This window comes from Marmota monax, unplaced genomic scaffold, assembly GCF_021218885.2.
Source record: "Marmota monax isolate L192 unplaced genomic scaffold, Marmota_monax_Labrador192_F-V1.1 WCK01_AAM20220418_F8-fsc00238, whole genome shotgun sequence".
Lineage (NCBI taxonomy): Eukaryota > Metazoa > Chordata > Mammalia > Rodentia > Sciuridae > Marmota > Marmota monax.
In genome coordinates, this window is record NW_026693175.1 from 1,247,486 (window position 1) to 1,261,125 (window position 13,640).

The following is a 13,640-nucleotide window of genomic DNA, read 5'->3' on the forward strand; positions in this document are numbered from 1 at the left end:
ACTCTAGTGTGTAGTGCTTCCACTAACGGCAGTCCTTGGAAACAGTAGTCCTTCGACAACCATTGCACAACCATTGCACAACCATTTCACAACAGTGCAGAGAGCGAGGAAAGCAGGGACCTTTGTCTCTATTTTAAGATGAAGAAACTAAGGTGCAGAGTAGTTAGGAGATTCACAGAAAGTTGCACAGCTCGTAAGTGGCAAAGCAGGACCAGGGCTCCCTTGGCTGCACCAGGACGACACCCCTGGAACCACAGGGCTCCAGCACTGCAGAGTCTTGGCAAGTTCCTGGGCCTTACTTCCCACAGTACAGGGAGGCATGACTGTGTGGTGACTGAGCAATAACAGCACACATTTTTTAGGGGGGGCACTAGTGATTGCACCTAGGGGGTGCTCTGCCATTGAGCCACATTCCAGCCCTTTTTATTTTATTTTGAGGCAGGGTCTCACTAAGTTGCTGAGGCTGGCCTTGAACTTGCAACCCTCCTGCCTCCATCTCCCAAGTTGCTGGGGTTACAGCCCCTGGCTGTGTTACTCCTTTCTTCAAGAGCTGGAAGTTAACTCTGCACTTGATGTGGGATGGACATGGTGACTCACTTCCACCAAACAGGATGAGAACTTTGAACTGGCCACTTCAAAGTCAAGGTGATGAAGGGCACTGTGGCTTCCTGCCTGCCCTCTCTCTGGGGTCACCTGCTCTGGGCCAAGTCGTCTGCCACGCTGCAAGGACATCAGCGGCCCTAGAGAGCCATGTGGAGAGGAACTGAGGCCTCTGGCCCACAGCCACTAGAGGCCACATTGATGTGAACTTCCAGCTCCACCCCTCAGATGAGGGCGCACTGGCCGCCATCTTGACTGCAGCCCCCAAGGCATTGCACACGCCCCAAACACTACCACAGGAGTATAGTGTGTCTGCTCTGCAGGAGTGACCCTACTGGGCCCCCTGACCATGCAGCTGGGAGGGAGCCAAGGTCCCTGCTCAGGTTAGAGGCCCTCCTGAGGTGAGCCAGCAGCTGCGGGGGCTGGAGACACTGCTTACTCACCTTTCTGGGTCCTGCAGGTGGCGCAGCAGGTGCACACTGTGGGAACGGGGGCAGCGTCAGTGAGGACCCCACCCAGGAGCCAGCCCCAGGCACAGGGAGGCCGAGAGGGTGGGGAGCGCACGGGGCTCCCAGGAAGGGGGTCTCTGCTCCAAAGCACCCGTCCCCTGGTGCCCAGAGCCGGCCTCGCGTCCTGCAGCCCTAGGGCAGGTGTGGGCAGGTTCAGGTATCCTCCAGGAAATCGCTCTAACCACCCACTCCCAGAAGCCTCTCCTCCAGACCGTCGGGTTCAGAAAGTTCTCTGGGACACCTGCCTAGACTAGTCCCTGAACCCCAAGTGCGCAGTGTCTGGCCATCTGGCCCAAGTCCTGGTTGGCTGCTGTCCCGCCTGCTCCCTGGCTGTTGGAGCACATGGTGGGTGCTTGTTAAGGACTTGCTGTGATCCAAATCCACTCTTCCGACTCCCTGTGTGCCCTTTCCTGTGGCCAGCGCTAGGCGTCCCACGCATAGTGCCCCTTCCCTCCCATCCCCTCTGCAGGGAGGGCAACCTCAGTCCCTGCCAGCCCTGTCCCTTCAAGGGCCTGAAGCTCCACACGCTGAGAAGGTGGGGTGGCTGCACTGGCAGCACCAGCCTGGGCGTGGGACACAGGGCAGCACCGTCCTTCTCCATCCCTAGTGGCAGGGCCTGCATCCTCCTCAGATCACAGGCAGCGCCCCGCGTGCCAGGTGTGTTGGGCACCTGTGCAGGGGGCAAGGGCAGCCAGAGAGGGAGGCAGCCTGGGTCCCCTACCAGGAGCCTGCAGAGCGGAGGGCCGTATAGGCGCCGTCTGCCTCCCTCCGTCACAGCTTCCTGCGCCTCTTCTCAAGACGCACAGGGCTCTTCCTCATTCCCCAGTGGTCCCATGGGTCCATCAGAGCTCTCCCTCCTGCTGGGGCCTGGCGGCCTTCCTCCTGAGACTCACTCGCTCTCCTCCTCACTAGGCAGCAGCCCCCTGCCTGGAAGGGCGTCTTCCTGCTCAGTGTATCCCTGCGGGCTTGCCTGTGGCAGGGCACACACTTCTGTCCTGTGTGAACCGTCACCTAAACCTCACGCTGCTCCATCCTTTCTTCACACGGCCTTGCGCGCTCAGGACCCACCCGTGCATCCCATCCGTGGCTCCAGTGTCCGCAGGACTCCGTGGGCACAGCTGCCACCTCTCCCGTGTCTCTCCAGGAGCCTTCCCAGCCTGCACCTGTCCCTGTGCCCTCCTCACAGTGCTGAGCGGCCGGTTGGGATCACCTGGCCCTTTTGTAAAGAAGCTGCACACTCGGCTCCTTAGAGCCCCATGGGGACTGTCCTGAGAAGCTCCGTGGCCAGGCCTGGCCCCGTAGGGACAAGTGTAGCCTCTGCTTGGTGGAGTCCTGGAGTCCAGGCCCAGCTGACAGAAGCCCGTGGCTCCCCAGCTCTGCCCTGCCCCATCCCTGTGGATCTGAGGCTGCGCAGGCTGGGCTGACTTCCTGCCCCTGCCCTGGGCCTGGGCCACCTTTCCTCGCTGAGGAGGCTTTTGTTTTAGGCCCGACAACATCTGGGAAGAGCACCACCCAGCCTCACTGTGGGTCAGCATCTCCCTTCCCTGTCCCCTAACCAGCCCAGGGGAGGGCAGCGCGGAAGTGGCTACTGCAGCACAGCGTCAGCCACCAGGGTGGCTCTGCTGCCAGACGCAGACCAACTCCCAATCCAATCATCCCCAGCCCTTGTCTACCTGGAGCTGGGCAGAGAGCATGCTCTAGACCCAGGAGACATCCTCTTTTAGACACCCAAGCCTCTCACGCACAGTTCTGCTCTGAACACCCACAGGGAGTTCCAGGCAGGAGGCCCGGGTTCCGGTGCTATGCAGCTTTGGCATGGTGCATGACCCCTCTGGGCCTGCTTCCTCTACTTGACTCTATGGGGACAGGGGCTGCAGGGCCAGAGACACCACTTCCTCCCACAGCAGGACTCCAGCTCAGCTCATCCCACCAGGGATCTCCCTGCTGCCGGCAGCCCCCTTCCCTCCTGGACACTTTCGGTGTTACAAAGCGCTCTCCTGGGTGAGATAAATACCAACATGGGTAACGGTGGTCTCTGCACGTTGGCCCCAGGCCCAGTCCTAAGCACTCCACCTGGCTGGGTCCAGAGTGGCATTCCTGTGTGTAGATGAGGAGTCCATGGTTCAGAGAGGACGAGCATTTGCCCAGATCACGTGCCAGCGAGGGTCCCTGCACTGGCTTCTGGGCCTCTTCTCTAGCTTCCTGAGGCTCAGCAGCTGATCATGGGAGAGGTGATGCCACTCCTGGGGAGTGCCTAGTGGGTCAGAAGCTGGGTGCACGGTGAAGCCTGGTGTGGTGACGACCCGAGGACACTGCCTGGTAGCCAGGAGCCTGTGCCCACCTGCAGCCCACCAAAGGTGACCCTGGTGACAGTCCTTTGCCTGGGCTCCGCCTGAAGGGTTAGACTGTGTGATCCCCAAGGCCCGTCCTGCAGGGTTCTGAGGGGCCCCTCAGGAGATAACCCTCCAGAGGTGCCCCTCACCCTGTGGCTAGGCCCTCTCCGCAGCTCTGCCCTGTTTCTAGGATTAAAATACCTCTCACCAAAAAATCCAGTCTTCCAACCCGCGGAGGAGCACAGGGGACATCCCAAGGGCACCTGGGGGCTCTTGGCTCTGACTGAGTCCCTGTTCCCAGGGCAGCACAGGGCTCATGCTCCACACCCCTGAGGCTCAGCCAGGTCTGCAGGACGGAAGCCTGCTGCAGGCTAGGCCTCAGCACACGGAGGTCTCGGGGGCCGGGGGTCCCGTGGGGATGCTTAAGGCAGGACAGACACCAGGCACATGTCCTGGCCACAGACTGCACAAGAATGGCCCATTCCCACCCCTTATGCCTCAGAGGGGAGAGCTGACCCAGCACCACCCCCACACCCCACGTGGACCCTCTGCTGAGAGCCCAGGCTGCCCTCAGCTCCTGGGAACATCTGGAACACTGTGCACTCTGGCCCAGTGCTCCACCCCCATCCATGCCCCGCTGTCCAGGAGCCTGAAGCCCACAAAGATGGGTCAGATGCCTGGGGTCCCCAACGCATGGCCCCTCTACAGAAACCCACATCTGATCTCACCCGAGACCTACGGAGACCCTGGGGGGTGGGCCAGTCCGGGGACAGGGGCCTGCAGTGAATGGGTGGCCGGGGATGAGTGGGGAGAGCAGAGAGCGAGGAAAGGAAAAGGGCTGCCGCCCAGGTGGGGTGAAGAGGAGGCACTCAGGTGCTCAAGATGGTGAGACCCTGGGAGTGTGGAGCCAGAGAGGAATAGACCAATGGGGGAGCTCCAGGGCCCCGTCCATCTCTCTGTGGCCTTGAGGCTTGGCACTACTGCCTCCCCAAAATTCCAGGGGATCAAATGGAGGCAGGACCCTCTGATGCAGGTGACCTAATTGCCCCTGAGCTGATCCCAGACCAGCTTCCAGGTGAGTGGCACTGCCCCTTGGCTGGCCTGGCCCGGTCTGATGGACACCTCTGCTGGTGGCAGGGCCAGGGGCCAGGGCCAGAGTGCACGGCCCATGGTGGACAGGCCTCTCAGAGAAGTAAGGCCATGGTAGAGGGAGAGGGGCAGTGGAGCACACCTACCTGAGCTGCTGGCGCTCTCAGAAGCGCTCCGTGACATCTTGGGCTGGCCGTGTTTGCCGCTGGCCCGCCCGGGCCCAGGTGGAGGGGGGCCGGAGGGAGCAGGGGCGCCATCTCCCCTGATGGTGCTGAGGTCCTGCATGCTGAAGCTCCGGAGTCTCTCTGACAAGGCACCCTGGCCCTGGGCACAACACAGGGGGACACACATCAGAGGCTAGACATGCCAGGCCAGGAGTCCTGACCTGAGGGCCAGCGAGGTGGGAGTCAAGGCCTAGATGGACCCTGCAGAGGGCAGTGCTGGACACAAGACGGTCAGCCCGGCTCGGCCCAGACACCCACAGAGAGCTGGGGACCCAAGCAGACCCCACGAGAGGACCACGCCTCAGGACCTGCCACCAGGGGCCACGCGGCTTCCCTGGACTCGCACAGGAAGGTCCTCATCCAGCTGCGTCTCCTTGGTTCTCAACACACAAGCATCTCATCAGAAAGCCAGACCCTGACGTGCTCAGTCCTCGGTCTTTTCAAGGGAAATAGAACAAGGTTTTTAATGTATGGTGACATTCGCCTCTTTTGTCTGTGCGGCTGTCATTGTTCATGAGGCTTGTTGTTCACGCTGTGCGTTTGCACTTCGCAAAATATCCACAAGGTGCGGCCGGGAAGGAAAATGGTCTATTTTTAAAACCCACTGATCATGATCACTTCCTTGTCTGAAGGAGCCACGGAGTGAGTCCTGGGAGGGGCATCATTATTTTAAGAAATCAGGAAAAATCATTATACTGGCTGTGTAGGAGGAGCATCTCGATGGAGAGTAAGGTGCTCCTGGTGGCACCCTAGGGCCAGCCTCACCCAGCTGGGCCTCAGCTGGGTGGGACAGGGCTGGCAGGAGACTGAGAAACGCCTGGGGTTGGGGAAGGGTGATGGGCAGCAACGCTCAGGCAAGTCAGTGAACTGAGGCAGCTCAGAAGCCCGTGCTGATGGCCTCAGGTGCCCGTGGTAGTGGGGACAGGAGAGGTAGTTTACTTGGATAATGGAGGGAAGAATGGTTCTGGAGGTCCACAGGAGGTGGGGACAGTATAGCACACAGAAATAACAGAGCCCAAATCAGCAAGAACTGGTCAGAGCTGCTTGGGCAGGACTCAGGCCTCTGTGAGTTCAATGAACAAGCCCGGGCCCACGCTGTGAGGCAGGGGCTGTCAGAGATGGGGGGAGGGCTTGCAGAGATCTTTTTCTTTTTTCCTTTTTTTGTGGGGGTAACAGGGATGCTTAACCACTGAGGTATGTGCCCCCCGCCCATTTTATTTTTATTTAGAGACAGGGTCTTGCTAAGTTGCTGAGGCTGGCTTTGAACTCTTGATCCTCCTGCCTCAGCCTCCCGAGTGACAGGGATTACAGGCCTAATATTTTTTCATGTTATTTAATAAAAAATCATAACAATATAATTAAACCAACCAAGCACACTGACTCGCTGACGTCGAAGTTGCAGACAGGATAAAGAAGCCAAGGCAGGAGCATATGGAGGGCTGACAGGGGGCTAGGAGAACCATCAGGGTCAATAAAGCAGCAGTTCTTCAGAAGGTGAGATAGCAGCTCCCAACCTACCAGAGTACAAAAACTGTGTGCTGCAAACCAACAGTAACCCAAAGAAAACTCTAAATAATCAGAGACCAACAACCAGGTGCGCCAGCCCAAGCCACGCAGTGCTTGGAGAATATTACATGAACTAAGACTCTGCTCTAGATGGCAGGAGGCAGGCTCTCAGGCCCTACTTCCTGGAGCCTCATCCAAACCTCACAGCCAGCAGCCATGGTTAGCTCACTTTACCCAGAAATGTTTCTGTGACATGTGTAATGTATTTCTTTATTTTTGTGGTGCTGGGGATGGACCCCAGGGCCTCGGGCATGCTAGGCAAGCGCTGACCACTGAGCCACACCCCAGCCTGCCATTTGGAGTTTGGAAGGCTGAAATTGATTCTGGAAATGTGAGCAGATATTCGGATAATTATGCCTGAGTGCAGCCGTGTGAGGCTCACAGCAGATCCAGGCGGCTGCTCGCCGGTGCACTCTCTCCCTATTATTCACTCACACACTGAGCAGCAATTTATTGGGCACTTTCCATGGCAGCACCCTGCATCGGGTGTTAATAAGAAGGGGCAAAAAGACAGCTCAGTGTCCGACAAAGTATAAAAAGAGAAAAGTGCAAATAAGAACCCAAGTGCACATCAGAGGCCACAGGAAGAGGAGACGAGGACACAGCTGTGGGGAGGCGGGGTCCGTACTCCACTGGACTGTGGCACAAATGGTGCCTTCCGCCTCTCCACTTCAGAGCCCATCTGCAGAGGAGCTGCTGCCCAGCTGGGTGCTGGTGAGGACTCAGTGAGATGACCCCTTTAGGCACCCCTACAGAGCCCCCCACTACGTTCTGAGGCACTTAAGCTGCTGTTGAAATTGGAGAAGATCGTTCTGGCCCAGAAGACCAGGAGGGGCCCCAGGAACCCAAGCCCATATAAATGGCCAGGGACAGACTCCATCAGCGTGGCTGCCGGTTCTTCACATGCTCAGATCTGAGGGAAGCAGGAGTGGGCCTCACAAGTGTCCATCTGCTCTCCCAGGAGCCAGCCAGTCCAGGTCCAATGTCACCAGAATTGCAAAGACTGACGGGGCAGGGCCAAGGATACATAGGACAGGAGTAGCTCTCTATCCACCCTGTCCCCTGAGGAAATCAGAAGGCTCCTGAAAACGAGTTAGCACTGTGTCCCAATTTCATGGGCAACAGTTGCCTTCTTAGATGGTAGTTAAGATGGCAGCGTGCCAGAAGCCACAGTCCTTAGACACGATGGACTCTGGCTGCACAGGGCAGAGCCACCTTGGCTAACGGTTGCGCTCAGGGCTGCTCTTACTGCAGCCGGGCACTTCGTCTGGCCAAATGCCGGTCACTCAACTCCAGCACGGTTAGTTGCTGTGCTTCCCCTCCAGCTTGGCTACTGCAGACTTGGACCCCTACTCTGCTTGATGAACACCAGGGTCAGGGAGCTGAACAGATGTCCGTGTCACCATTCATTGAGCTGCTGCCTGAGTACAGTGCAGCAGGAGACCCCACCCCATTGGATGCATCTGCAGGTCCCAGACAGCATCCTGTGAGGGGGGGGGGGTCTTGGGTGTGGCCACAGGAGTGCATGAGAGTGTCAGGGGGTGCAGAGTGAGAGGCCAGGAGTCCTGGGGTCCTGCCCTTGAACTGGCCTTGGAGGGCTTGGCTAGGTGAAGATGTGGACCAGGCGGAAAGAGAAGCATTTCTCAGCCTGGGTCACCCCTGAGCAGCACCCTCCACCCACCACAGTGGGGGTCTGTGCAGTTTTGTGTGCTACAGGGTGGAGGCCACGCAAACATCTGACCAAGGAGGCGTGCTTCCCAGGCCTCCGGGCAGGCGGCTGGGAGGAGTGGGCCTCACTCTTCACCACACCCCCTCTTGTCCCTGAAGAATTTGAGAACGTGTGTTCCCTTTAAGGAAGCAGTATGGTTCACCCGTCAGTCCTCAAGGCCATTCTGGGGTCCCCATCTCATGAGCACAGGCTTTGTGTGACCCTCACATATGCCCCTATACCAGACACTGGCAGGGAGGGTTGGAAACAGCAAAGGAAACAGTTAAAACAGAACCGAGAGGGAGGACATGGGGTTTCCACCAGGGACCAACTGCCCCCCTCCAGGAGGCGCTCGTCCCGGGGAACCACGAGCCACAGGAGAGGCACCACACAGCATCGGCCTATCCACACCACGCGGAATCTAATGCTATATGGGCACAGTGACGGTAAGGGAACCTGTTTAGTGGTCAGCAGTTGGCAGCAGCCACTAGTAAGACCAGGTCCCTCCCGCAGCTGGACAGGTTAGTACTCCCCCCACTGGCGCCCGCGCTGACAGTGAGGCCTGCTCTGCACACGCCCCCCAGAGCCAGGCAGGAGCCCCCTCATGCTGCACAGAGGCCAGCCTTGCTCATGAGGAAGATGGGACCCACCAGCCCGGGAGGGAGTCAGGCGCCCACCACGGCAGCCCCGGCAAGTCCAGGCAGCAAGGGAGGAAACCCTGGAGGTTACGCAGGCGTTAGACACTACCTAATGACACACCGGCAGGCACCGGAGGACCACAGGTTCACAAGCACCGCACACATGGGGCAGGAGGCCACCGCCGCTGAGCCAGACCAGGGCCACAGGGACAGCTAGGCCTCAGCCACAACTGGGTCAGCTTGGGGTTAGTCACACCTCTCCACAGGGTTACCTGCCCTTCCCTGTGGTCCAGAGAGGAGGCAAAGTGAAAGAGTCGAGCCACCTGATGAAGGGGAAGAGGGGACACAAATGAAGAGGCAGCCCTTCTGGGCACAGATGACATGTGGAGTGGCCAGAGCCATGTCCGCCTCCTGCCCTCCTTCCCGGCTCCCTGGTCAGTGCTCAGCCTGCTGGGGTTCCAGAGCTGCTCCCTAGATCCCTGGTCACCCTCAGCCCCCGTGGGATGCCCAGGGCTGGTCACCCTCTCAGCCCCCCTGGGACACCCAGGGTTGGTCACTGTCTCCCTGGTCACTCTCTTAGCCCCTGCTGGGATGCCCAGGGTTGGTCACTGGCTCCCCGGTCACTCTCTCAGCCACACTGGGATGCCCAGGGCTGTCACTGGCTCCCTGGTTACTCTCTCAGCCCCCCTGGGACACCCAGGATTGGTCATTGGCTCCCCGTCACTGGCTCAGCCCTGCTGGGATGCCAGGGCTGTGGTGTCCTGCATAGGGGTGGGGTGGGGGCCATGGGGTCTGCCCAAGGAGGTCAGCTCTAGCTAGGTGTGGGCCAGGAATAAGGACAGCAATACATGATGGGCGGTGGGGGGAGGTCACACTGCTGGCTGGACACTGGGCCATCAGTGGAGGCCTCTGCACAGGTGGATGGGCAGGGCCAGGGTGTGAGCGTGGGAAGCCCAAGACACCTTCAGAACACTGTGTGCCCCCACCTTGAAGAGGAGGCCCTGGTGTGGGTCACGGGATAGGAATGGAAAACCGGGCTTCGGTGGCAAGGTGTGTTCTTTGACCAGAACCTGAACACATCCCTGGCGGGGGCGGGGAGGTAAGCAGTGGGCGGGTATTGAAAGCAGATGTTAGAACAGTCAAAACCTTCTGGACACTTAAGGCCGCACACACGGAGGACTGGCCCAAGGGCTTCCTCCTCTTTCCCCTCAGTTTGCAGCTGGCACGTGGACATGGGGAAGAAGGACTGGATTTCCCGGGCTCCCTCTGGGAGGTGCCCTTGGTGACAGACAGCAGGCAAACCAAACCCTCAAGGCTGGTGGGGCAGTGGGAGTGGGGTGCCCACAGAGCCCCAGAGAGGGAGAAGCAGGGAGTCAGGGCAGCACTAAGGGCCAGGGTCTACTGCTCGTGCCCAGTGATGGGCAGTAACGGTGTCAAGACCACCTGGAGGGACCTGCACACATGATTGTCAAGATGGGCATCTGGCTGGACGCTCTACCTGGCCCAGCCGCCCTAGAGCAAAGGCCCAGGGGGTTAGTGAGTGGACAGTGAGAAGGGAGAGAGGACAGGACAGACATCCACAGGACAAAACATCCATCCCTAGTGGAAAGTGCAGCTGTGGTCATGCGTGTTCCAACGTCTTTCCACAGGAGAGAGCTTCACGGAAATGGAAGCATCTTATGGAAACACAGCATGGGGTCCAGGTTCTTTAACTCGCATCTAAATGCTGCCATGCTTGCCTCGGGTCGGGAGCCTGTGTGGCGGCCCTGGCTGGTACCCTGGCTGGTGGCCCTGGCTGGCAGCCCTGGGGTACAATGTACCCTCCGAGCTCCTTAGGGGTTTGACAGAGGATGGTCAGAGGCTGGAGTCCACCCTGCAGAGCCTGGCTGTGGCCGACTCTGAGACCCTCACTGGCGGGTGGTGGTCCCTCGGCTCTGCTCAGGTGGGTGGGGTGGTGCATGGGCTGGGAACTTCAGCAGGTAGAGCTGGGAGATCCTGCCGAGGCGCCCAGCTCTGCTGCTTCCCTAAGCAGAGGCTGTGGCCCTGGCGGCTGAGGCCCTTCCTGAACAGCAGCACCCCTTTGCCTTCCTTCTCCATGGGCAGATGGCAGGTATCCCCAGGGACCCTCCACCTGGAGCAGTCGAGCTGAAGGAGGAAGCCCTGATAGGGAAAGCCCAGCCAGGAGGCCAGGGCATGTGGGAGGGGACCAGAGTGGAAATGGCCTCCCCGCCCAAGTCTGTGCTGCAGCTGCCTAGGGCCAGTGCCTATCTGGTGTCATTCTGTTCCACAGTGAAGAGGTCGTGACCAGTCTGGGAGGGCCACCTCACCCAGGAGCAGGAGCCTGACAGGTGGCCCTTCTGCAGCACTGGCCATGAGCCCTGCCCTCAGGAGGTTGCTGTGCACTGGCTCAGAACTGCTCCACCGTAGGTACCACGCCATCCCCGTGGCAGAGTAGAGGCTCACGGGACACCACAGGAGGAGGGGTGGCCCCTTCCCGGGGTCTGCTGTCCCCGAAGCCCACCCTTGGGAGGCAGCTAAGAACACACAAGACTCTCCATTCCTTCAGCACTCACTGAGCACCTCTCAGGGACGTGGGCAGGACAAAACGTAAGTGACCACAATAGAAGAGGACCAGGGTGTGAGAGCCCAGCTCCACCTGGGAGCACAGGAGGCTCTAGAAGGCAGACAGGACCTTGAGGCGTGGGCAGGATTTCAGAGAAGCAGAAGGAGGAACGTGGCAAAGGCAGGCAGGAGAGCGGCTCTATGCGTAGTGAAAGTGGCGATTCCGAGAACAGGGGCTGGTGCTGTGGGAAAGTACCAAGGGCTGCAAAGGAAGGAGAGCCAGGCCCGATGCTGGGAGCAGTCGGACGGCAGGCCTCAGGCAGGAAGTGGGAAGGGCAGGGACTCTGAGTGGCTGCAGCACCTGTCCAAGCCGAGGGAGGAGGGGGAGGAGAGGGAAGTCCAATGGCCAGGACCTGGAGGTCAAGTGGGGAAGGGTGGCGCCTCTAGAATGGCCAAGACCTGGAGCCTCGGGTCCTGAGAGATGGTGACTGCGTGGTCATCAGAAAGACAGGCCCAGGGCAGGGCAGACTTGGGACTAGGGAGTGTCCACTAAGGGTGCCGAGGCCCAAGCCTCAGGCAGAGAAGCAGGTAGGGGAGCCGGGTGTTTTATGGCTGCTGAAGGGACAAGCATGAGATGTATCAGAGCGGGAGGAGCGGGCCAGGGGCAGAGAGCCCACCATGCAGGGGAGGCGCCAGGGAGGAGCGGGCATGTGTGGAGGGCAGAGGGTTCCAAGCCCCACAGCCAAGAGGCCATGTGGCTATCCCCTGGTGAGAGCCTTAGGTTGTCTTCTGGACCTTGTGGGTTGGGCCAGCCTCTTCCCCAGTGCTCTCAGCAGGCTAACCCTCCAGGCTGACAGAACAGAGGGGCTGTCCATTGGGCCATAGCTCCTGCCCCCGGCCTCCTGCTTGGCTGGCTGCAAGGCCAGGTCTTCCAGGTTGGGAGCGAGCGGCAGCGGGAAGAGCCTCCTGGGTCCCACGGAGACTAGCTCTGAGGTGAGAAGCTGGGTGTGAGCGCAGCGGGGGCTGGAGGGCAGGCAGCCCCTCCAAGTGTCTTCTGCAGGTTGTCCACACCTCTCAGAGCATGCTGGTGTTTACAGCTGGTTGCCGTGGTGAGTCCTAAATATTAACCCATGTCCCACAGTCCTCGCTCGAACAAGAAGGGTTATCGCAATGTGGGCTGGCACAGCCGCCGGGGAGCTTTCCCCCGAGGGAGAGGCAGACAGGAGCCCAGACCCACAGATCCAGCAGTCTCAGGTGGGCACAGAAAGGGCAAGGCACCTGGAGAGGCACAGCCCTTGCTTTCTCTCCCTCCTTGGAGAGGCTGAGGTGGGGGAGTAAAATCAGTGCCTGCCCTCTGGTGAGCTGTGGACAGGTGGCTCTTTGCTAGAGAGAAAACAAAGGCAAGGAATCAACTGGTCAGCCAGGAGTCCAAATCACAGGGCACGTGCTTCTGGACTGACTCCGATCCCAAGAATAAAGTCTGCTTGTGGCTCAAAAGCAGCACTTCACTCAGCTAGAGGTTTAGATAAAGCACTGGTGGATAAGAGGTGGGGGCAGGAGGGAGGCAAGGAGGGGACTTTTTTTTTTTCTATTTATGTTAAACTATTCTATAACTATTTTAAAACTTTTTTTATTATTATTATAGTCCCTCATGGACAGCATGGCTTTGTTTATTTTTATGTGGTGCTAAGGATGGAAACCAGGGCCTCACGCATGCCAGGCAAGTGCTCTGCCACGGAGCCACAGACTCAGCCTGATTCTGTAACTATCTTTTATGGCAAATTGAGAATTTTTTTTTTTTTTTAGAAGAAAACACGATCCTTCATCTCCTGGTGGTTCTGGCCTGGCTGTTTAGATGCTTGGTCACCCCCTGGTGGCTGCTGGCCATAATTGCAGGCAAAGCGCCTGAGCTTGGGGAGCAGGTCTGAAGAGTGGAGCCACATTGGGTGGACCAGGGAGGCGGAGGGCCACAGCATGGGAGCCGCTACAGCTAAGCTTCTCCATTTTCCCGGAAAACCTTATAAAGAGAGGCCCAAGAGCTCAATGGGTAAGGGTTGGGGGTGTCCTACCAAAGCCAAAGCAGCTACAGGTCCAGGGTGGAAACAAGATGGAGGAGAACCCAAGAGTGTTAACAGAGGACTGGGGCAGGCCTGCCCAGTGGAATTTCCTTCAGCCATAGAAATGTGATACGCTGTGCCAGCCAGCATGGCTACTGAGGACTCCGGACGGGGGCAGTGTGACTGAGGAATCAAATTTTAGGGTTAGTTTAATTACTTTCAATTTAAATAGCCAGATATGGCATGTGGCTGTCGTATTGGACACAGCAGGAAGGAAGGGATCAAAGAAGTGTATGTTCAGAGCCCTCGACCAGGTGTGATGAGGTAGGCAGCTAGGCATCATCCTGTTGCTAT

At 58.8% G+C, this 13,640-nt stretch overlaps 1 protein-coding gene across 3 annotated transcripts in view; it reads right to left on the reverse strand.

The window, feature by feature from the left end:
- Positions 1–13,640, reverse strand: part of Reep1 (receptor accessory protein 1) — an 88,330-nt gene that overhangs the window by 8,373 nt on the left and 66,317 nt on the right. For 2 of the 3 annotated variants that reach the window (XM_046455923.2, XM_046455924.2), the window contains exons 6-7: positions 4,678–4,855; positions 1,044–1,079 (exon numbers count right to left, since the gene is read on the reverse strand). In XM_046455923.2, the coding sequence (XP_046311879.1) occupies positions 1,044–1,079; positions 4,678–4,855 (214 nt within the window). The remainder of the gene's footprint in view (positions 1–1,043; positions 1,080–4,677; positions 4,856–13,640) is intronic. The other variant, XM_046455926.2, reaches the window with a different exon arrangement.